General features: G+C 37.2%; 1 protein-coding gene across 7 annotated transcripts in view; it reads left to right on the top strand.

Moving 5' to 3' along the window:
• Nucleotides 1-25,423, top strand: part of PDLIM5 (PDZ and LIM domain 5) — a 182,538-nt gene that overhangs the window by 97,840 nt on the left and 59,275 nt on the right. For 3 of the 7 annotated variants that reach the window (XR_009245842.1, XM_058667037.1, XM_058667035.1), the window contains exons 3-6: nucleotides 7,698-7,740; nucleotides 9,269-9,687; nucleotides 17,853-18,025; nucleotides 18,379-18,415. Coding sequence is in view for 6 of the 7 variants with exons in the window: in XM_058667037.1 (XP_058523020.1) it covers nucleotides 7,698-7,740; nucleotides 9,269-9,687; nucleotides 17,853-18,025; nucleotides 18,379-18,415 (672 nt within the window). In the remaining variant the exon portion in view is untranslated. Of the gene's footprint in view, nucleotides 1-7,697; nucleotides 7,741-9,268; nucleotides 9,688-17,852; nucleotides 18,026-18,378; nucleotides 18,416-18,959; nucleotides 20,094-25,423 lie in introns of those variants that run through there. The other 4 variants (XM_058667038.1, XM_058667036.1, XM_058667040.1 and 1 more) reach the window with 3 other exon arrangements.

Below are 25,423 nucleotides of genomic sequence, written 5' to 3'. Positions count from 1 at the left end.
CAAAAATAGGTGCAGTTTCTATAAATGGAATAGATGTTTCAATAAATAAGCAATTAAATAAGTTTCATCTGTTTGTGATATATAAATGTGAAAGAAATAAAATAAATACTTTTAAGCAATACAGATATTTGAAAACTTAGCTTTTAGTTTTCCTTTTTTTAGATTTAGATAATATCACTTTGAATGCCATGAAATGATTTAATTTAATACAATATGTAACGATGATGATGTTAGACAAGATTCTACTACTTAGATAATGGGTATGAAATTAAGGGCTCATTTTCAAGTTTCTGTACAGGGATAAATCTGATGTATCTGTATTAAAAGAGCTATTTTTAATCATTAATCTTTTTAAAAAGTATTTCTTTTTTTTTGAAAGGTTGAGTTACAGAGGGAAAGAGAGAAAGACACAGATTTTTTTCCATCCAGTGATTCCCTCCCCAGTGACCACAGCAGTTGGAGCTGGGCTGATCTGGAGCCAGGAGCCTGGGGTTTCTTCTAGGTCTTCCACAGGGGTGTGATAGCTCAAGGACTTGGACCGTCTTAAGCTACTTTCCCAGGCCATAAGCAGGTAGCTGGATGAGAAGTGAGGCAGCCTGTACTCAAGCCACAACCCTTATGGGATGCCTGCACTACAGGCTGAGAGTTAGTAAGCTGTGCCACAGCGCTGGCCTCTGAATCATTAATTTTAAACTCATGAATTCTGTGCCAGAGTTTTAAAATATGTAAATTCACCCAGTTTTTAAAATGTTAAATAAATGAAAGAAGCTAAGTTAAAACTGCTGAAAAAACAGTTATGTGTTTTCTACAACAGACAATAGACGGTATTTGTTATCCTAATAAGGCTTTGTGGAAAGCTGGAATGCTGTGTTCCTTCAGTTTTATTGAAAAGCTAAAAATACTCACTTTATAAAAAATAGTTTATAAGTTAGTGTTTAGCCTGGACAAAAATGAAGAGTCTTGTCTGGAAAAGTTGGTAGCACAATTAAGCCTCTAGTGAGAGGTTAAGACAGAGTACTTGCCAATGTGAGCCTCAGAGAGCACGGCTCACCCTTTGAAAAATGGAGAACAAATTAGATGCTTTGCCATTTCGTATTGTATTGTTTTCATCATAATATATTTTGGTTGGGTGCAGTTTTTAGTTCTGTAAATAGGGTTATACAGTTCATATAGATATTCAGGCTAATTTATTCATCACCATGAAAATTTGCATCCAGCCAGAGCTGGATGGTTTCACAGATCTTTGTTTTTGAAACCATTTCTAAGATGAAATACTCACTCTTGGTCTTATTACTCCTATTCATAGTATTTATCATTATATGAAACTATGTTATTATTGATGGTTTATTATATACTTTCTCCATTAGAATATAGACTAAACAGAAACCTTCTCTGACTTATTTACCAGTTTCCCTAAACCCTGACCTAAGATAGTGCTTGATAGATGATTAGATGAAAGGGTGATCTCAAATGAGAGATATCAACTGACATGTCAAACTCTCACCCAGCATAGTTATTTAAAGTTGGTCCGTAGGCACGTTATAATACCAAAGAGAGCACTGGAGTGAACTTCAACCATAGAAAATAAAACAGTTTTCCATATATAACAGTATACGGTAGATTTCACCAAGACATGAGAGGAAGAGGTATTTACTAAGAACCTAATGTTTTTTCCCTGTACTGGTTGAGATAAATATATTAATGATCGGAGTGTAGATATAGGCATTAAACTTTTTAGTGGTCCAAATTTATTTAACATTTCTAGGCTTTATTTCTAAAACCTGAACAGTGCTTCCATTTGGCTTTTAGTTGAACAAAAGTAAAACCCCAATTAATGCTAAATGTAATTCTGACTCTAATACTTTGATTATCTGCAATAACTGTAAATATTTAGTCTTTAAAAATTTCAGCCTAATGGCTTATATGCCACTAACTTTTTTTTTTCCCCAGTGAAGGATATTAACTGGAATCAAGAAAACTCAGGAAAAGTTCCTTCCTTCCTTCCTTCCTTCCTTCCTTCCTTCCTTCCTTCCTTCCTTCCTTCCATGAATATCCATATATCAGTCCATCCATTAGTCCTGTGGTTTGATTTATAAATGATTGATGAAAGTTTCTTCTCAAATTCTGATCAGCTGCTGTGGCCATCTGGGAAGCAGCATTACTGAAGGAGCACACATCTTTACCTAGAGGTAATTATGAAGCTGTGATTGTCTGGTACGGGGTAGCAGAGCCATTCCTGATTTAAAGGCAAGCCCAAGTGCAGGGGCACACTGGTGTTCAGATGGTCTGTTGTAATCTGTCTGGTTTCTGTTCTTTCTGCTTGTTTCTATTACTCTTGAAAAGCCTGCCTAGCTTAGGTTTACTTCTTCCTTTCTGTTGGAAAAAGAAAGTGTTTATTGGTTCTTGTGATGAGGAGAACATACGAAGAGGGGAGATAAGAATGTGTATGAGTGAATGCGTATGTGTATGTAGAAAGTACACACTACATGAAAGGCATTAGTGTATGCTAATTGTAACTCCTTCCTTGTACTTACGTTAACAGGAAATATTGTTACATATTCTCAAGTCATTTAGCCAAAAAAAAAGAAAAACCCACTGACACATGCCATAAGTGATTTAAATGTTGAGGGTCTTGAATTTTGGGAACAATAGACTAAAAATAGGGTAGAATATAGGACAGCTGTTTAAAGGGACATCCCTCTTCACTCTTGAGTGCTCACTTTTTTCCCCCTGGAGTTGCTTTGTTATTGTAAATTGACAACTTTGCAATTAAAGTGATTAATGATGTACCCTAGTGTTTGTGGGTCCTAAGGTCAGTGAGCCCAAAGTTGATCATGCTGTGGGAAACTTAGAACACATCCTACAGAAGATGAACCAGAAAACTTCCTCTTTTTTTTTAACTTGTTGTTAGAAATATTAGATACGGTTGAATCAGTCACTAAGACATATGAGAAATGTGAATAATTTTAATAAGCCATTTTGTTGCCTAATTCCTCACTTAGATGCTAATGTGAACATTCAAGACTGTTAACCAAAGCATGCTATTTTAAAGGTAGATTATAAAAATATATTAATGAATTAAAAGTGTAACTTAATAATAACAACAGTATTCATAGTGTTCATGTGATGTAGTTTTCTGAAACTAATTCTTGAAAAGTCATTGCTTGTTTATGAAACCTTTTCCTTATACATTTTGCTTACTAAGGCATAAAAATTCTCATTTGTAATACAGTCTGTTATATCACAGAACTCTGTCCAGCTGTTCAGCTAGAAGTTCTAAAACTGGTTGTAATCTATCAGGAATTTTTATTTTAAACACTGTTTACAAAGATCAGTCAGTTTTCAAATGGATTGTACTTACTACACTCTGACAGCTTTGTTCTCAATTCCTTGAGCTAAGGATAGTGTTGGACAAAGGCAATGGTGTCTCACCAGGAGGGCTTATTCCCAGTACAGTGGCTTCGCATGAGGGCTAAAGAGAACAATGAACAAATTGTTACACTCATGGCACTGAGCCATCACCAGGGTCTCTGCTGGTTTCCGACTCACACACTACACAAAAGTGACTTGTGATGATCACAGTATTTCAAAGGAAGTCTGTTATCCCATTGTGTGTTTACAAGGATTTGAAGAGGAAAATATGGAATTTCAAAATGATTATACCTCAGTGTTTACTTAAGTATACCTCGGCAAATGTTGCACTCTTGGGAGAAATGCAGCCAATAGCTGGCAGGCATTCTGGGTCTGATTAATGCCAAATTTGTGTTAACTATACCAGTGTGCCAGCATAGTTGCCTACTCTATTTATTTTTAAAGGTGTGTGGGGAAGGTGGTGCATCCCGGGCCAGGACATACCACCCCAACCTCAGGCAGTGGGTGAGTGGAGGTGGTGGCTGCATATTACCCAAGGAAGGGGGTCTGGGAATGTATTGGAGTGGGAGCACCTGAAGACATATTTGACAGGGAAGGGATGACTTCCAAGGTCCTTCATGGACCAGGCCATTATATTCACAGATAAGTGAGGGAGCTGAGACAGAGTGGTTTAGAGGAGGGGAAATCATAGGGCATGTCTGTGTCAGGCCAAGACACCTGCCCATGTCGGAGACCTGGCCTGGACTAAATAGTATTGCCCACCTTCCCCGTCAGAGGCAAAAGCTGGGGCATGGCAGACATGTCTGGTTGGGCTAGGCCACATTTAACCATTCGTGAGTGTTAGAGCAAGGGTAGGACATTTCAGGCTGGGCCACAGCACCCACCAGAATACGAGAGAACTGAATCTGGGGGCAGATTCTGCATGAGAATTATGGGCTTGATTCTGTGGGATTGCAGCTTCTGTCCATTTGTGCAGGGTGGACCATGGAATTAATCTGACAGGAACCCCCCTGACACTCGCAGGAGCTGGGACTGGGAGGGGCCTGGGCTGGACCAAACTGCAACATTTGCTGAGGAATGCCAACACTGGGGTTGGGCCATTTCAGACTGGGCCACAGACTTGCTGATATGCACAAAGCCTGGGGTTGGGGGTGACCCTCATAGGGGAACTTTAGAGAATCCTTTGTTGGGGCACAGCTTCCACTGGTGAGTTTGAGAGCTGGGACTTGGAGGAGTGGGTTGTGGGCAGGCCAGGCTGGGCTTGGCTACTGCCTGCGCTGCCATGAGAAAGAGCCAAAATGGGTGCAAGACAGCCAGGCTAAGCTTCAGTATCCACTGGCAAATGCTAGGACTGGGTGTGAGTCATGTTAGGTTGGATCATAGTAACCCCAGGCAGGCGCAAGAATCAGGGGTGGGAATGGGCATGGTAGGAGAACTATGGGCACTCCCCTGCAAGGCTGCAGCTCCTGAAATTGAGCATGAGAGCCAGGACTGTGGGCAGGCCAGGCTGATCAAGGCAGGAACACTGTTGGCATACATGTGGGCTGAGTATGGGGTAGAATGGGCAGAGCTTAAGCTGTAGCACTCAGGTTTGTGCACGAGAGCCAGATGAAATGCAAAATGGCCCTGGCCATGCCAGTACACATGAACCGGGGCCAGGGACAGGCCTGGCAGGGGCTACTGGGAACACCTCGGCTGGGCTAAGATATCCCCTGTTGTGAATGAAAACTGGGTCTGTGGCAGGCTGGGTTGGGCTAGACCGCAACATCCATCAGTTCGCATGAGAAATGGGGCTGGGGCAGAACTGACCAGGCAGATGAACCCACCATTAGTGTATTGGCTGGTGCAGGTTATGAAACAAATATGACCCTTCCCTGGGTGGTGCACACAAAAGTCAAGTCCGAGGTTACACCAGGTGAGGTTTCTTAGGGGATACCCCAACTGTATCGCTGGACTCAAACCTAGGCTACAGGGAAAAATCATGATATGCATGGTCCGATGTTAGAATGCATGTGTCAGGACTGGGCCTGCTTGGTTGCTGATGCCTGTGCCGTGGCCAGGATGCCCAGAAGCGTATGGAGAACATGACAGTCAGTTCATTTAGACCAGAGGTTGTAGAGTTTCCTATCAGAAGATGGAGAGCATAACTGGCTGGACAGTTCTCCTGGCCAAGCTTTTCAGCATGTTCCTGGGCTTGTGGGTGTGTTAAGGTGGGGACCCATTTACTTGGGTCATTACCACTGCTTGTCAGGTATACATTAGCAGGAAACTACAGTCAAACCCAAGTGCTTGAATATGGGACATGCCACCTGTTCAAATGCTTATGCCAGATGTTCTTGTTTTTAATGTGCAGTGGACTGTTCAGGGTTTGGAAGGCATGTTGTCCCCTTTTTTTCCTGATGGTTTATCTTAGTTTATTTCATTGCACTTATGACCAATTAACAGAAGATAAGCAAACTGAACACTCATTGATATTTCACATTAGAAATTTCTAGTGAACATTTCATGCAATAATTTCATTGAGCTTTCAATTAATTATGTTAGTGTTTATTACTGTTGCATGTGTTCACAACAAAATAAGAGGGTGGATTCCAAAATTAATGAGCATTTAACCATTCTGGAGCTTTGTTGTCATTGTTAACCTTCTTTAAGTTAGAGCTAATATTCACAAAAAATTAACAGGTCTATTTCATAGACAAAGCATTTATGTATTATAGATTTGGAAATATAATGATTGCTATACATCATGCTATTTTTTGAAAGTTATTTTTGTGTAATCAGATGTGCTCCCTACACCTTGAAATATCCACATGGAAGGTATCATCCTCTCTCTTTTCAAACTTTGGGTGGTTTCATATTATTGTGAAATTTCAGTGAAAGGAAGATTCCACTGTTCTGTCCTGAGTATGTTTTTTTTGCTTGTTATAATAACCCCATAAGCTAAAAGCAAATTTTTCTGTTTGAAAGTACCCATGGAAATTTATGTAACTACACAGAGTATAACATGTGTTGCAGCAACTGACTGTTAACATCAATTATGCCTCTCATTAAGTTAGCCAGTTGTTTAGTCAGTGTCTGCCATCCCTGTCCAAATTAGTTCTTGTTGGAAAATTCCATTGCTTCTTACTTGTTGGTCAGAGTTCATTATTAGGTGTGCAGTTCAAGATCCAATATCCAATATGCTGTGCTGGTGTTTTCCATTTATGATCTATTGCCTTTGTAGGTAAAGCAATCATGATTTTTAGCTTTAAGTCTTTCTCACTTAATATTTTGCCTACCATGTTAAAATTTTTTGAATTCAGCACTTAGTCTTTTTTGTCAGACTGTTGTGATATGAGAGGTGTCAAATTGCTTTTGACCTATTAAGTATAAATGCCTTACCATTGGTGAATAATCTTCAGTGCAGTAGAGGCTTTCCCAAGCATTCTGCTACTATTTTTGGATGCAGCCAGTATATTGTGATATGTAAGGACTGTGGGTCTCAGCTCTAACCTGAGCAATTTGCAGTTGCTAACTGAAATGTGGGAATAATAATAGCTTTTACTTGAATTATTCTCATAACTGTATATGAAATAATTGTTCCAGGTTAATTGTTGTTACTATTTAGTGCTTGTTAATCAAAGACACAACAGTAACACAACGTGAAAAAAAACACATATAAAAAATAAATATCCATTTGAATTTGGAAATAGATAAGTTGTATGCACAGTTTTTTTCTTTCTTTCCTGTGCTTTTCCTTCTCCAACCTTTACTGATAACCTTTTATATGCCAAGCACTCTGGTGGGATGCAGATACAGACACTGAAATCATAGCTTATGGGGGCATGTATAGTTAGCCAGCATAACAAGTATATTAACTGGTATGAGCACTTAAGAACCTAAATATTCAGTAACTTAATGCAACCAGAATAAATCAGTATATAGTATCTTCACGGAGCAACTCAGTTATGAAAAGGGCAGGTGGCACTGGAGCAAGAGATCAAATTAGATGGCTGAGGAATTACTCAAGGATCAGCAGTAATGTTGTCAACTTTTCCCTTACGTTGAGATTAGCCTGAATGTAAAGGTTAGTGTTAGCTGAGAAAATTTCTTAGCTGAGTTTCTGGAGAAGCAGAGACGATAGAATACCTCGTGTGCAAGGATGCTGAGTTTGGCAGCTTTTGGTTTAGGTAATTTAAGTAGAAGATTGTGAATAGTCAAAACCAGGAATTATAGGCTTATCAATTCTAATGATTTAGGATATAACACATTTTTAAGAGTAAAACTAACATTATTAAGTTTGCAAAAATTCATGATTTTTTTCCTCTTTCTTTTTTCCTCTCTAGGGCATCAGCCACAACCAAGCCTGAGCCAGTTCCTGTTCAAAAGGTACTCTTCCTACCCCAGCATCACTAGGGTACCGTGTGGTTGTGCTTTCTATGACACTGTAGTTTCCATTTCTGAATCAGATCATACTGACATTGAATTTATAGTTTGAATACAGTTTTCTCACTACATCTTTTGTTTAAAAGAAAAGAAAGAAATCAACACTTATGTAATTAGCACACACATAATTGACAATTTATGTCTGTGTTATAAAACATTATTTACAAGCCATACTTGTCTCAGTTTTATTATTTATATTCATTTTTGATTTGCCCATGTTTAGTCACATTTTTGTAAAGAATAAATGGGCAGCTACTGAAAATGAATATCATAATATCTTTACTAATATTTCATTCAAGAAATATATTTTACAGTATTTTTGGATTAAGTTTTGGCAATATCCCTTTTTTTCATATATATCCTCAGATTATCCTAAAACATTATTCATATACATCTGGTTTATGCTTTTTATGGTTTGCTTATTAATATTATTTGGCCTTTTTGATTGATTTTATTATTACCTTGATTTACTCAGGCATTTAGCTACTTATTTTTTCTAAATTAATTTTCTTATTTATATAATCTTAATTTGTATTTCCTTTTTGGTTAAATTTAAATATAATAAAATCACCATTAAATTTTCTTAAATTTTTTTTCTTTTTGGATGTTGAAGTGAATCGGGATTTATTCTTCAGTGTGTTGGAAACTTGATTGGATTTTTAACATTACTCTTTGGATGAGGATTTATAAAAACACATTCTTATAATTGAGGGAATTTTTGATGACCTTCACTAGATATTTCTTCTTTGACCACTGGCAATGAATAGATATGATATAACTATTAAAGATTGAAATAGAAGAAGGGGAAGAATTTTATTGTATCACTGAATCATATTTGGAAAGATTGTGAGAAAAAACCAGAAACAGAGATCAGGGGAAAGGATTCATTTTGCTTGGTTTGTTTGCTTTTGAATATTTTTTCTCCGAAAGTCTTCATTTAAGATAATTACAATACCATGTACACAAATCTGAGGTAGATGAAAATTTGAGTTTTCTACATATTTTTTTAATTGAAGAATTTAAAATGTGCTGTTATTTCTGCATCAATGAAATAATTGCATTCTGGAGAGACACTCAAAGATATTTGAAAGATGGAATTGTAATTAAAGACCTGGCTATTTGAAAATAGGGTTTCAATTTCAATGTTTTGGTTTTTTGGTGGGGTAATAAATCTAAATTGATATTTATGATAGCCTTTATGATTTTTGATAGCTTTCTTTACTATTTTGTAACTCACTTCATTTCAGTTTTTAAAAATGTATGCTTAGTATATGCATCTGTGTTTTGCATGTTGGGACAGTTAGCATGCATGTTACGCTGTATCAACTCATTATTATCAAGAATCGTGACATTTGAGCTGCTAACGTAATTGTGCTTATCTTTTAAAAAGTCAGTGGTGTGTTCTTTTCAGTGGCTATTATTTTGCATGTATTTGGTGTGTTTTGTGTATGTTTATTTTTATTTCACATAGGGAGAACCTAAAGAAGTAGTTAAGCCTGTGCCCATTACATCTCCTGCTGTGTCCAAAGTCACTTCCACAACCAACATGACCTACAATAAGGCACCACGACCCTTTGGTTCTGTGTCTTCACCAAAAGTCACATCCATCCCATCACCATCGTCCGCCTTCACCCCAGCCCATGCAACCACTTCATCCCATGCTTCCCCTCCACCTGTGGCTGCTGTCACTCCTCCCCCATTCTCTGCATCTGGACTGCATGCTAGCGCCAGCCTCAGTGCTGACCAGTGTTCCTCTTCACTGAGCACTGGTAAAACTGCAGTTAATGTCCCACGGCAGCCCACAGTCACCAGCGTGTGTTCCGAGACTGCTCAGGAGCTAGCAGAGGGGCAGAGAAGAGGATCCCAGGGTGACATTAAACAGCAAAATGGGTAGGTGGCCAAGGGTGCCTTTTGTTTTTACAAAACCCTTCTTTCAGGTAACTTCCAGGAAATCTGTGTCCCCTCAGCTCGCTTGGTCTTTGAAGGAAATTGAAGTTTTTTTGCTTCATTAACTTGATCTTTACATTTTATATATACAGCACTTTTGGAAGAAGCAGTTACAAGTTAATCAAAATCTAATTATGCTTTTTGACGTGGTGTGAACCATGTAACAAAGCCTGTAACTCTATCCCTCCCAGTCCTGGCACAACCCTGAGCAGCTGGCACCTATAATGCAAGGCACCTCTTGATTCTTTGTTCCTCAATTTTTCATCCATTTAAACACCACAAAAAGTTTGAACACAGAGATTGAAGTTCTGTTAGCTTACGTGTATATCACCCTAAGAAGAGCACAAGTGAGGAGTTTCTAAGAAATTATTTTTTTAGGAAGGAGTCAAGACAATAGAAAACAAGTCAACTTCTGACTCATGCAGATTGCTAATGCTTGTTTCAAAAATAATGAAACACCAGCAACAAGAAGAGATGTGTAGAAAACATTCTGAATCGCCGCTTCCCCCAAATTGAAAGAATTTAAATGAGTAGACCCAAAGTATATGATTTTAGCAAAGTTTTTGAAAATCTGTTTAATTTTGCCTTTGGGGGCAGCATTGTTTTTTCAGTAGTTCAAATTGTTAACGTAGTTGAACCGCCAGTAGGTACCTTTTCGACAACTTGCATAAATATAGGTAGTGATTTTATTCCTTTTGGAAATTAATGATAGTTTAAGGCAAATGATATGTGTAAAATTCTGATCAGATTTGTTGTGACAAAACTGTGTTTTAAGGGGAAAACACAGGAGAATAATTTGCATCTGTGATCGGTTTAAACCAATGCTAGTTCCCAGGAAAATATACACTTAAAATAATTGTGTGCATAGGGCCTTTCTGTGAGAGATAATCCCTTCTGAATGTTAATTCTTGAAGAGCCTGTGCTTTCTGTAGCCCTGTTGCCATGGCAACATGGAGGCTCGACAGGCAAGTGTGGCAGGGCTCCAGGCTCCTGAGAGAGCAGGGTGCTGGCAGAGTGACTCCCGAGCCTGCAGATGGCTTGCCGAGTGTGCTGGCTTTTTAAAGTCCTGACATACAGAATTGAAGAAAACTAGTGTCCTGAAAAGAATGTGAAGGATAGAAATCATTTGTAGTGTTGAGATGTGTTTAGCTGTCGTTTTTTTGTCTGTTTTAAGGCAATGCATTTTCGAGTGACTGAAGGTAGGTATCCTATAAGGGGAGATTGCCGTATACTTGTCAAACTACAACATAAGTTCACTGTGTGGAACAGATTCAAAGTTCAGTAGCAGAAGGTCCATGCAAAGAAATCTGTGTCTTAGCTGATTTTGTTTTTTTCTCCAATTGCTTCTTGAAATTTTGTAAGAAACTCTTTCCAAGGGAAAATTGGAGACTTAAAAGCAACTGAGGTGATGGAAAACTAAGATTTACAATAGATTTAAAACATGCTTTATGACCACCACTTTTATTAAAGTTCAAGTCTGTTTCAAAGTTTATTATTTTCAAACAGACTAGAAAGTACTAAAGTTTCTGAACCTATAAAGGGCACTGTTTAATCAATCTTAAAGTCTTTGCTAAGCATATACCTGGTTTTCCGCACTGAATAAGAAGAGAAAAGGGAGTGTTACATGTGTTGCATCAGTAACAAAAAAGTTACTGCTTTGAATTTATAAACTGCATTCATTGAAAACAGCTTGATATTGTCCAGATGTCAGGACAATGAAAATTTGATAATTCTGATAACAAAGTGTTAAAATTCGGAGGCAAATTTGTAGTGGCCTTTCTTTCACTACATTTACATTAGAGAAATCGAAAATCACACACTTGACTAGTGAGAGGTTTGTCAGAGTAGATGTTTTATGATTTTGATGAACACATTTTTTTGCATCACATGTTAAACTGTTTTTCTAAAATCAGTGTCGAACTTTTTACTGTGGCCCAGATTTTTATGATGCAAAAACAAAATTGTTTTAAGTTTGAAGGGTTTTTTGAAGTTAATTTTTATTTTTAAAATACCAGTGGCTGAGAAGTTAAGGGTTCAGAAGAATGTAAAATTAAATGCATAGGCTATCATTTTCCTCAAAAACACAGGATTGTTAGCCTTTAGATGAGTTAAAGTGCTTGGTCCAATTCTCCTTTGATAGGCATTTCACATTTTTATAGGTTTAGTAAATACAAGACACAAAAAAGCATCACTACTGAAAAAACTTAGCTTTTTATCCTGATTTATATAACTGGAAATTATATTCATTTTTTTAGAATATGCTTTAGTACTGCATAAGCATTTTCGTTCTTATAAGTAACAGTAGTTAAGGCACTTTAATAAGTTTTAAATCTTTTTTCCACGTATAGAAATCATTGGTATTTGTGCACTGTATTCTTTACAATCTTCTTACCTATTAAGAGCAAAATGAGACTTTGATCTGAAAATCAGAAGGGATGTTAGTTTAAGTGATTATCCCTTTGCTTTTCCATATGTCCTTGCATTATAATGTGCTGCTGCTCTCAAGGTAAGTGTTAGAATCTTACATTGATTTCAGTTTTATTAGACTGCAGTTCCTTCTAACAGTTCCTACACGGTGTATTGAAGAACCTTACCTTGTGAAAATACAAAGTTACTATGTGGTGGTAATATTTTTAAATGATTTTCTCTTTGCAGAAGACACAAGTGACAAAGTTAGTATCCACAATACTGGAAAGAAAATATGGTGATTTATGTAATCGTATGAGTAAACAGCATGAATGCCCAAGTTTTGCAAAATTAAATTAAATTTTGCAAAAGAGCTATAATTTAGAATAACCACATACAGTGTTTTCAATAAGTTTGGTTTGCATTGTTGTGTTGTGGTGAATTGTTTTACAGTAATAAATAGTAGTATTTAACTTATGTTATAAAATATATGTAGGGTTTGCTGTGTAATGGCTTTTAAAAGGCAGTGCTTGAGAGAATGCAGTTTTTATCGATCAATACTGCTAGAAGACAAAGATAAACAGAAGAGAAAGCATGATTGTACACTAGTGACTAGCATATTTAAATCTGAGTTCATTTCCAATTTAACATCAGAAACCTGTGTCTCCTAGAGGAAGCTTCTAGAGTCTTTCTGATTGTTCTAGAGTTTTATTTCAGGCACTGCTATTGGCAGGTATAGACTTCTTTATGGGAGTTGGGTCTGTGGATGACAAAGATGTCCATACACCTATGAAATTGGCTGAGAAAGAGATGATTTAGCAGCTTATTAAATGTGACAGTTAATTGGCATGGACATGAAGAGCACTAAGAGCTAACTTTAAAACCTTGCTTTTGTGTTCTACTAACATTGATACTGATGTTGCTGATGATTATTAATGTAAAAAATATATATATATATAGAACAGTCACATGGATAAGAACTTAAAATAAGTTTATATTAATTTCTCAATCTAAGCATGTGCTAATCAAATTTGTTTATCATCACACTGTCTTATATACTTAGAAATCCAGAATACCCGTTTTGGGGACTTCAAGAAAATTGATTATTAATTACTAAAATGTTTTTTTTCTTGATGATTTGGCCATTCTGAAGAGTTTCATGTTATATCTACATGGGAGTATTATACCCCACAGTGTTGGTGAAACATCTTCAAACCCGATTTATTGTTTGTCTACCTAAAGCTAACTTTCTATACTTGAAGATTTTGGATAGTTAACAGATTATATTGCAACAGCCAATCATAAAGGGGAAAATAGGACCTAAAAGAAAACAAAGCGTTTAGTTTACCTTTTTTTTTTCGTTTGAGATTCAGATCCATCATTGCTTCACATCATTGTTTTATTTGTTTACAGAGCAAACATTATAAGTAATACATGCTTGTGACCTGGGCTTATTTTTGTTGTCTTAAGTTTGTTCATGTTCTTGATGATCATAGAGCTGAATTGAGGCCATACGATTAAATTAATACGTGTAAGCCACAATTGTGTTAAACAGCATTGTTTTCAGAATGTGGAAGTTACTGTCCCAGTCACAAACTTGTGTTTGTGTAGTTTGTTACAGTGTCTCCAAATACATTAAGCATATGCCCCTATCGGAAATACAAGACAGAAATGATAACCCGTTGCACTGTTAAGAAAAATGACGCTTCTGAGGGTTGCAGCTTGCCAGGTCAAAGCGGAAATTGGCAACACTCAGACCACGCTGCCTTGCTGTCCAAGAACCCCCTTGCTGTGTTGTGTTTGTGGGCTACTCAATTTGGCACACTTTCTGAAATACATGATTTTTTGATTTATTCGAATTGGCATCTTTAGGTTGAAATCAATCCACCCTCCACCACCGAAGTTTTTTTTTCCTCTAAACTTCATGTTGACAGAACATTTTTCTAAATTTCAAAATATTTAAAAATATATCAACTTCTAGTCTGTTTAACAGAGATTGTATTACAGAAAAAATTACCTGCTACTTAATATAGCTTGCAAGTCAGGAGAGAGAATGCTTTGCAATGTGACTAGAGTGCAGTTATTTTTGTATCCTGCCCTGATTCAGTGGAACTCATTCCTCTGTCGAATTTATGAAACTGACTTGGACAAGTGGGAAAAGAGCAACACTGACTAATCCCAGCATCAAAGCTTGTGGGTGGCCTTTCTCACTGTATTTACTACTTTGACAGACTTCATTGTAAAATTGAAGAATATTCTGATGTGTCCTTTGAGAAACTGAAAAACATTTATGTATTTTGATTTTCTCACTCCATAGTGGAGTATAAATGTATTTGTTTTCAGTGATTCTACATTTCAGGTGATGTAACTGGGTTAAGTTTGCTAGCTATCCCCCAAATATTACCTCATTTCTTTATCATTTTCACTTAAGGTATATGTTTCTGGGCACTGGTTACGTTGCTGTTGATTCATGGGTATGAAGCGCCCACAGACTAGTTCCAAAATGACTAAAACTTGCCAATGAATGAGGATGTTAGTAATGAGGAATAAGGGAGTGTATGAAAATTGATGATAGTCCTTTTTTTATTATTCTGTGTTTCCTATATTTTTTCATCATTGATTAGTACATTTTAAGAAGATGATGGGGCCGGTGTGGGGCAAGCCCCTGCTTGGGACACACACCTCCCGTGTCTGAAAGCCTGGTTCAGGTGATAGTTGCTCTGCTCCCTCCTCACCTCCAGCTGGCAAGCCTGCTTGGGTGGAGCTCCTGGAACCTGGCCTCAGCTGGAACTGGATCTGGGGACATGTGGGGAGTGAACTAGTAGTTGAAAGATCTCTCTCGTTTATTCTCTTTGCCTGCCCTCAAAGCTTTCCAAATTGATAATTAAATAATTTTTTGAGAAAAGAAAAATTTCAAATTGTGTATCATTCCCTTACATGATGTGATAACTTGTGTGAAATTGCATTTTCTCTTACTTCTGTTGTGTGAGACCGAAAAACCATATTGCCTTCTGATTTTGAGTGACTCTAAAGTGATCTGCTTCTACATTTTAGATCTAATTAGTTTATTCTCTTCTCTGTCTTTGTTAGGAATATAAGAATTAGAATTTTTATTAAAATGATTTTTATAAATATCTAGATCTTTTATTATTTATTTTTAGAAATACGGGATTGTTCTCTCTTGGTATTCCATCATGAGTTTTGAACTAGGATTAGTATTTAAAATAGTTTTCAGTATTTTTGTGGGGGGAAATGTCTGTTATCCTGTAACAAAGTAGCAGAACATTGACTAACCTATGTCTGTTTTTGTTTGCTTACATTGTTGTTTTGAAGCATGGTGATTGTGTAACATCTTGTCATAAATATTTTTTTTAATTTTGTTATTTCATCTTTTCTTCTACTTGCCTCACCTGCCTATATTTCATCTTGCTGGGACTTTATTGGCTTCTCTGCCACTTCTTACTTTGTGTATTGTTCTGCTGCAGTAACCCTGGCACCATGTAAGTACTTAAACCAGCATTTTATTTTCTAATTTTTATCATCAACTCTATAAGATTCCATCTTGCTTTCCCAGTGTAACACTGCCAGCCAAATTTTGTTCATATCTTTTTATAGCAAGAATTCTTAAATGTTGTCAAGGAACATAAAAAAAAGAAAACCTTGATTTTCAATGTAGAGACCTTAACATGAATCCAAGGGCTGTTTATAATGTCCGTGATTTTTTAATGGAAAAAAACAAGCCAACCTTCGCAGGGATAGATAAATATTATACTCAGTGTTGAAGTTTGCATGTCCATTTTCAGTCCGTTTTTGCAGTTTTTTTCAACCCTGGATAAACTTGCTAATTTTGAGTTTCTACATTGTTTGCTCTTGAGCTTTGTTTGCCTCCTGTCCCAGACACATGTTAAAAAAATAAAATCATTACGGTTTCTCTCCTATTTAGCTATTTAGTCACTGATCAAAGCATAGAATTTCAGAACAAGAAAATATCAAGTAAATGCTTAGACACTTCACACCACTTGGGGCCAGGCATTACACTATGGTAAATGACTTGTGAAATAAATTACTATGGTAAAATAAATACATTTTCTAAAAAATTATAGAAATAAATATGCTTTGGCTGAATATGTTGTTTAATATATTTTTACTCTGGTGCCTTAGCTTGAAATCATTGTTTTATTTTTTTGTAGAGGAAACATTATACCAATAATACATCATATCCTATTATAGTTGAAATAGTAATATTTAAGAGTGAACTATGTTCACTGCCTACTTACAGAGGATTTCTGTCAGTTTAATTGAATATAAACTTTTTCAGTTACTTGCATAAGATAAAGAATTACCTGCTTTTTGAAAGCCATTATTTATGAATCAATCTTTTTCCCTCAGTTTTAAAGTGTTGTGAACTTTGAAAAGGACTTGCTCTTTCTTAATATTCAGAACAAGTCTTTTGGGTGGTTCACTTTAGAATCGCATTGCCCTAGTTGTAACATGCCCTCTGATAGGGCACGTGAAGGTGATTGATTCTGGTCTGCACGTGCGGAGGACCCAACCTGAGAACAGGAGGGACGGTTGTTTTTCTAGTAATCTGTTGCCAGTAGTGCATTATGCCAGATCTGTTGTCCTCTTGCCCTCTGATGTTAACCCATAGTCTGCAGAAGTTTGCATTTGTCCTGTTTTGAGGGGCCAAAATGCAAGGAATATTTTTATTGTGTTGAGTAGATCTTCTTTTCACGTGCTAAAATAAGATTCACTACATTTCTTACCACGTATGCTTTGCTGATGGAACAGTGAATCTTCTGCGCATGCTCGGAGCTCTTGAATCTGCAGGTTACATGTCTGTTTCACAGACATGAGTTGGCTTAACTCCTCAGTGCTACTTTCTGTGTAATGCTTTTGCCTTGGAAAAACTGAGGCCCACTGAGACAGACTTGTTTGAAATCACAGGTCTGGTAGGTATTGAGCTCTCAGATTAAATCTTCTTTTGGATTTAGATCATTTTAACGAAAATTTGAGTGGTTTCTAATATTCCACAGTTGTTTTTCACTATGCCAACCTGGTACAAAGACGTAGCTTAGAATGCCATTGTCTGTGCAAGTGCGTGAGAAGACTGAGGGAGGAACACTTCAGATCCTTCTCCAAATGATGTTTGACATTGCTGGTTTAGCCCAAACCAGGCCACTCTTGGTTTTCCAGCGCAGTGAAGATACGCTCATGTGATTTTGTGACAGGCAGTGCATTCTCGCAGCATGTCAGTGTTTAATTGCAGTTGCAAATGCAGTGCAGATCTGCATTTGTGTATCCTATGATGATACAAGTAACTCCAAACTGTTTGATTGTGATTGCTGTGGACTGTGCTCTACTTACTTTCCCTTTTTTATGTCATTTTCTTTCTTCTTCTTCATGTTGGGAAATCTTTCTTCTGTTGCCTTCTTCTGTCAATTTAAAGGAAAATCCCACCGAAACGGTAATCTTTCTATTGAATACTTTTTTCAGTGTGCTTTCATATTAACACTAGAAGTATTTGTTTTACTAATTTTTAAAAACTTACTTTAGCAAGTTTTTACTCTTTAAATTGTGGCTGAATATACTTAACAAAGCCATCTCTTCACTTACAAAGAAATATTTATATTGATAATTAAATGTATAACTTATAAATAGTATATCTTAGTGTGATTTAATGTTGTTCTTCCTATTTCTAGTCCACCGAGAAAACACATTGTGGAACGCAATACGGAGTTTTATCACATACCCACTCACAGTGATGCCAGCAAGAAGAGACTGATTGAGGATACTGAAGACTGGCGCCCACGCACTGGAACAACCCAGTCCCGTTCCTTCCGAATCCTCGCCCAGATCACCGGGACTGAGCATCGTAAGTGAACTTTTAGGGACCCTAGCAGATCCATGTTCTTTGCTATGAACAGTAAGCATTAAGACTGATTGACAGTTATTGGAAAATAACCCAATATAGTTTGCCTTTAAATTGTGAATTATGTATCATGAGTGTTGCCAATGAAATACCCACCTCTGGGAGATGCGTTGGAAAGGGTGGAAGTAGCCATAGTAGTTGTAGCAGTCCTAACTGTACTTAGTAGGTCAGTAACAAGATGGTATGGAATATTTTTTAGCCGCTCAATGAAACTTTTTTTGATAATAATTGATACAGCTGAGGTAATTTGGGGTTTTGGAGAAAACTAATACTAGCTATTGCTTATTATATTTCAGTGAAAGAATCTGAAGCTGACAATACAAAGAAGGCAAAGTAAGTTCTCCACTTTTTCCTAAACCGAATGCTTTGTTTTCACGAATGGTAATTCGTTGTGGCTTTTTGTTTTTTTCAGTTTTTAAGTGTGATGGTAGAACATTTTGTCTAAAACTAGAAGCCAAGCATTTGACCCTGATGCTTTTACTGTGACCTAAATGTACAACTTACAGATTTTCAAATTAACAGATATTATCTGAACTTTCTGTATCTGGCTTATTTTCTTGGGAACTGGAATGAGCAGTGGACAGAGGGTGTATTTCCGTTTGTTCTGCTAACTGTGTGTTGTCTTGCAGTCCCCTGATTTTGGGTATGAAAACTTATATGTTTCCAAGCAAGCTCTATAGATTAATTTTTATATTTCTCAACATGTTTCACTCTTAAAACCTTTCCTGTGTTGATAAAACAGTTATCTGGAATCCAGCTTTTTTAAAGCATGTTTTCTGCATGATGGAATTAGTGTAGACTTTCCTTTTCTCTTTCTTATGATTCTTCTGTCATTCTCTCTCTCTCTCTCTTTCTCTTTCTCTTTTTATTTCCACAGGGAAAAGATACCCCTTCACGTCTTTAGTCCCAAATATACAAAATTACGTGACTGGCACCATGAAGTTTCAGCACGTGCTCTGAACGTGCAGTGAGTTGTGAGCCTTGCCCCCCAAGCAGCCAGCACGTACCTTTTCACTCACTTTATCTCATTTTTTCAACTTTATAGTGACATCTGTATTAAATTTGGTTTATGAAAAAAATTATCCTTTTCTATATATACATTTCTAATCACTTAACTACTGTTATGAAAATGAGGAAGATAAATATGTTTTGTTCTACTAGATAGCTCACAAATGTAAAACTAATGAAAAAAATTAAGGGATTCTATTCAGCGTGTTTATATCTGTTTCCATTTTTTGGTGAGGCGGTAACCCTGGAAAAGGAATTATTTTTATAAGTTGAGTTTTGGTTGATTGATTAAATTGAAAGGATATGGTATGAGCAAATATTGTCCTTGCGTAATTTGGAAACTACTTCCCTTATATTCTTATGTTTCCCCAAATTACTTTATGTTTGTTGTTATGTAATGCTCAAAGTTGATTGTAAATTATTTTGAGTAAGCAAATAGAAGACGCCAAGACAACACAGGGAAGACTCTTAGCAGTTCATTGTAGATTTAGCTATCTCTTAAAGCAAGGATACTCAGAATGGCTAAGTGATGAAGAAATGGCCCAGATTGGCCCCAAAAGAAGGCAAGAAGAGGATTCTGTCCTCCCTAGCAGTAGAGGCAGGAGGGTAACTGCTTTGATTCAGTTAGATTCAAAAAACGCTGTTTCTTGCCCAAAATTTTCTAAGCAGTAGCTTTTTTTTAATGGTATAGATAATTGCTAGGCATTAACTAATAAAACATAGAAAAGAAGGATTTGCTTTGTTTGTAACTCAGAGGAAAAGAACATAAATTGAAATATGAATGAATACGAAACAACAAAGAAGTGGCTTTTTTAGTGACCTAAATTATTGTGCATTGCTGCTATTCCTAGGAAGCTATGTTTTGGGCAGTACATGGAAACTAAATATCTGACCAGAAATGCTTTCAGCCTTGTAATATAATGTACTATAAATGAGGTTTAAATTAAGTAATAAATGAATTTTGGAGTTTGAAAAAGTGTTTAATAAAGTTATTGTTCGCTTAGTTCTGTGCTTGTTCTAACTTCTCAAGGCTAGTAACAGTGCTCTCCGGGGCTTAATGTAGCATCACTTTATAGAAAAAATAATTCTCTTGACATTTCATTTAGGAAACATATTAACTTTTTAAATCAAAGTTGTATTTGTTTAATTTATTTGAAAGGCAGAATATTAGAGAGGGAGAAGTGGAGAAATGCTCTGTGTGCTGGTACACTCCCTAAGTGCCCTGAATGGCCAGGCCAGGCCAGATCAAAGCCAGCTGCCTGGGACTTCATCTGGCTGCTGTCGATTACAGGGACCCAGGAACTTGAGCCGTCATCTGCTGCTTCTCAGGCGTCTTAGCTGGGAAACGCGTTATAAGTAGAGGTAGGACTGACTCCTAGTCACACCAGTATGACGTTCAGGTGTCACAAGTGATACCACACACAGCAAGTGCCTCAATTTTGACAAGTCACCAGAGAGGTCATGTCATTTAACATGACATCTTATATGAAATGTAAGATCAGGTGGACTACTGTGGCCCAACATTGAATTTTTTGTGTGTGTGAAGGTGACATCTGAAGACTCTTGCCTGCCTTCCAAGAGCCATATATTTTTCCCAGGTGTTCCTCACTTCATTAATCAAAATAGGATACCTGCACTGACTGATATTGGAGAAAATGGCATTTGTTTCAGCTAATCATTGGTTACTATTTAAAATTTGACGTGCCAAATGAAATGGAAAACAAATTCTAAGATTTATTTGTGCTCATTTCTACTGTACTTCATGATGTATAGATGTCGTTATTCTAGTCCATCTTTTTTTTTTCAATACAAGAGGTTCTGCCAACTTAGACTTTCATCATCAAGACAGGCCTCCCAGTTATGACTGTGTCTCTGGGATCTGCAGGAAAATCTGCTTTTTGAAACCAGGATATGTTGCTTTTAGGTATTGTTCCTTGACCTCAGATGATATCTGAAAGAAATCAACCTTAAATATCTTAAATATAAAATGGTGTGGCAAACATAATATTTTCTACTAAAAACCAAATTTCTAGATCAACTGCAGAGTTGGTACCAAATACTATTAGAAAGAGTTTTATGTCAATAAGAGAATTTTTATATAATATAGAGTAGAAAACATGCTAGAATTTTATAACTTGAAATAGATGTAGCTGAAGATAAGATTTTGATATCTTGACAAATTAAAAATAAAGCATTTCATATGTTATTGAAGAACATGTCTTGGGATAAATTAATACTCCATGCTTGAGGATGTGAATAAAATATTCACCCCAGATCATGGATAACATTCCATTTGACTGTCAGAAGTTGAATTCTGGAGCTCAACAGATCTCTTGGCACATCTTATATTCCTAGCTGAAAAACAAGGCAAAATTGTACAGACTTGTTGCACAAACTTTGTAAGCCTGATGACCTGATTTATGACTTGTTTTTGTTTGTCTCTCATGCAGACTTTAACACAAGCTTGTTTTTACCATGACATTGGGAAGTTACTGTTAGCAGTTTTCCACATTGTTTTTGGGAGAGGAAACAAGCGTGGAATGGAGCATGGCTAGTGCACAGAATGGTCAGAGTGGCTGGGAGGGAGGGCGGGTGGGAAGCAGGACAGCATAGCCGAATGCCCAGGGCAGGAACAAATCACGTTGCTGGTTATTATCCACAGCACTTTACAAGTGAAAGATTGTGTCATATCCACTTTCAAGTGAAGTTAGGAAATGAAGCGCCAGGAAGTGTGGTCAGCTTACTAAAGCAAGTGCTCATTGTACCAGCCCTGATTATTGTCTCGTTAATGCTTTTTTTCTCCCACTGAAGATCTGGCAAAGGGTCACTGAAATATATGTTGGTAACTTGTGTAAGGAATAGAACAAAATGGATTCTGTGCATAGATAAATTGGTATTTTTTAGAAGATTCATTTATTTATTTGAAAGTCACAGGCACAGAGGGAGAGGAAGAGAGAGTTCTTTCATAGATGCTGGGCCAATAACCAGGCGCTTCATCCAGGTCTCACACATATAGAGAGGGTTCTAAGCACTTGGGCCACCTGCTGCTGCTTTTCCAAGGCTTTTAGCAGGGAATTGGATCAGAAGTGGAGCAGCTGGGACACCACCTGGCCACTGTATGGGAAGCTGGCATTGTAGTTGACAGTTTTACCTGCTGTGCTATAGTACTAGCTTATATAAAGCCACCAAAACTAAAACTTTAAAAATTAGACATAGCACTGATTTCTTCATAATTCACTGATTAATTTGATAGTGTAGTCATCTTTAAAAAATAAATAAATAAAACCTGGATAGAGTTGTTAGGACTAGTTTCTTTTGCTTATCTTGTCCAAGAAAATTTCTTATACCAAGTAAATATTTGCTGATCATTGTTTCCAAATACACATGATAAGTTTCAGAGAGTAGGGAGATAAAGATTAGGAAGAAACAAGAAGTGGTCCGTTCTCAGTTGGAGATTTCTAATAGCCACTCTTTACTGTTGTGCATTCATTTTTTTTTAAAGATTTATTTATTTTTATTGGAAAGTCAGATATACAGAAGGGAGGAGAGACAGAGAGGAAAGGAAGATCCTCTGTCCAATGGTTCACTCCCCAAGTGGCCCCAATGGCTGGAGCTCAGCCAAGTCGAAGCCAAGATCCAGGAACTTCTTCCAGGTATCCCATGCGGGTGCAGGATCCCAAGGCTTTGGGCCGTCCTTGACTGCTTTCCCAGGCCACAAGCAGGGAGCTGAATGGGAAGTGGGGCTGCCGGGATTAGAACCGGTGCCCATATGGGATCCCGGTGCGTTCAAGGCAAAGACTAACCATCAGGCCCGCATTCATTTCTTTAAAAGATGTGGTTGGAACACGGTAGACATTGTTATGCTCATCCAGACACCCTTTGGTAGGGGGGTTAATGCCACCGCTGCTGGTGTGTTATGGGCAGTTTGCCTTCATGGGTCAGCTCTTCACAGATGACCGGCTAAATCTCGATCCTGAAGCCACAGGCTTGGTGGTGGGCCCTGTCAGTGAAGCGCACAGGGGAGGAGTGAGAAGCAAGGCTGCCACAACCCTGCGGAGCACAGCGTGAGAGGACCGGTCTGGCTCAGGAGCTGCTGAGGCGTCAGCTACGCCTGTCTTAATTCTGAGTTGGTCAGTGGACTTCTTCCTTCTGCCCACTCCTGCCTCTCACTTCTCTCTTTCCCCTCTGTTGGTCCTACAGGGACTTTTAGGAAGCATCCTTCATGCTCAGCTCAGTCTTGGAATCTGCTTTCTGGAGACCCTGATCTGTGGCTAAATCATAGGCTTAGATTTGTAATTGGGACCTCAGTTCCGTGTAGTCCTTTCATTCACCTTTTTTTTTCCTGTCTTTTGTCATTTCACATCTCTTCTCCTTCAGTCTCCATACCAGAGCACAATCATACCATTCAGGAAAGCCTTTAAGTAAAACATTACTTTATGGGTAAGTGGCAGTTGAAAGGAAAATACGTTCAATTTTGTTTGCATCAAGTAAGGTGTGTTTATTGGTTGGTTGCATCAGAGGCAGCCTTGCAGTAATGAATGGAGAAGCCACCAACTATGGTCCGCTGTATAAATGAAGTAATGAAGAAGCTTTAAAATGCAACGATAAGGTGGAGTAAACACACTGAACACTTAGATGGGAAAGCAGCCCGTTCCCTGTTGTTACAATTTAGCTGTCACATTTTCTACGTGAAGCTTGTGTAAGACGTGTGATCACTTAATAATTTTGTTTGAATCCGCCTCCTGTTTTCCTCATATCCTGAGATGTTGACCCAGTTCTCTGCTGGGAAGGAACTACAGGTGTTTGGCTCTGGTAATGTGTAGGACGGAATACAGAGAGGAGGAGGCCAGAAAGTGGCTGCAGGGGGCCAGGAAGGCTGAATGTCTTCAGGCACACTGAATGTTGCCAAGGAATGAAGGAGATTGTCTAACATGCTTGTGGCTTGCCACCAAGAATGTACTGAGTGCAAGTGCCATAAGAAATTTATATAAAGATGATTCTGTGTGTATTTATTTATATGTAATGCATCATTTTATAAAGCATAGTACAATATATTTATAGTAAAATGTTGCTTTTCTACATCTCGACCATCTTAGTTTCCACTGTATAGTAATATTAATCTAGTATTAATTTTTCATTCTTATTGCTTCTGTGATCTGTTTACATAAATAAAAAAGCATTTTAGTTTAGCAACAAAGTATTCTCTTGTTTGATACTCATGCGTATTTTTGTTACATGCATTAACAACCAGAGTTGTCCCAGACGGCCAACGCTTCCACAACATCATCTGTTATTGCCATCATAAGTGTTGCCAGAAAATACATTCACTAACCTGAATGCTTCAGGTTAAAAGAAATTATTATAGTCTGAAGCAATTTTTGTTGATTGTAACAGATACCTACAATTCAGCTTTTCATTTTCTGCTCATGGATCTTGGTGTTTCATACAGGTCCTATTTTGGTGAACACAATGTAACGGGCGCCATCTATTGAACACAAGTCATTCCTACACTCTTGTTCCTTGTGAGATGAATGAGATAATGATGTAAGGAAAGGAAGGTAGTTCCTGTATAAATTTACACTTATAGATGGTTTGATTATCCTGGAAATGTTTACATACTTTCACATAGTTAAAGTTGGAATATTACTACTTGTAAAGGTCTTTTCCCCCCTATAAGAATCAATGTTTGTACTATTCAAAGTTGACTTTTTAGTCCAGATATGTACCAAATTCCTTAGAAACAAATTTTCTCAGCCCGCTAACCCTTCTGTTATGATGCTATTTGGATAAATTAGTTTCCACTTTACTCTTACGCAGGTAAACTGCACAGTAAAATTACTTTTATTGAATTAACACAGAAATAAAAGGAATTGATTAGCTTTATTACATAAAGCTCAGTGTTGAAGAAGACTCCTGCAGTTTAGGGTTTTTTTTTCCCTTCATTGAAAATTTCAGCTTAAGAGAACAAGGAGCATTGGTAACTGACCATATACTCCCTGATGGACCTAGTAATTTTCTATCTTTGCTGCTATTCTGTTTTACCCAGTTTGTTCACATAGATTTAAAAGTATTAAGTTCTACTGTCATGTTTTATGAAAGTTTGTGTATTTTAGCAGTATGCTTTGACAAAAGAAAACTAGTATAATTACATCATATCGCATGAGACATATGACAGGTAAAACATTTATGTATCTTAATTTCCTTCTCTTAATAAAAATTAAACAGCTTTGAATTCAGATTACATTTATCTTACCATCAATTTCATCGTGCCTGTAGTTCCTGTTATAAAAAGTTCTCTACTTTTGTATCTATTAAAAGGTATTTGTTGACTGT

The sequence above is a fragment of the Ochotona princeps genome, chromosome 7 (assembly GCF_030435755.1).
Source record: "Ochotona princeps isolate mOchPri1 chromosome 7, mOchPri1.hap1, whole genome shotgun sequence".
NCBI lineage: Eukaryota > Metazoa > Chordata > Mammalia > Lagomorpha > Ochotonidae > Ochotona > Ochotona princeps.
This window is presented reverse-complemented; position numbering and strand designations above follow the sequence as displayed.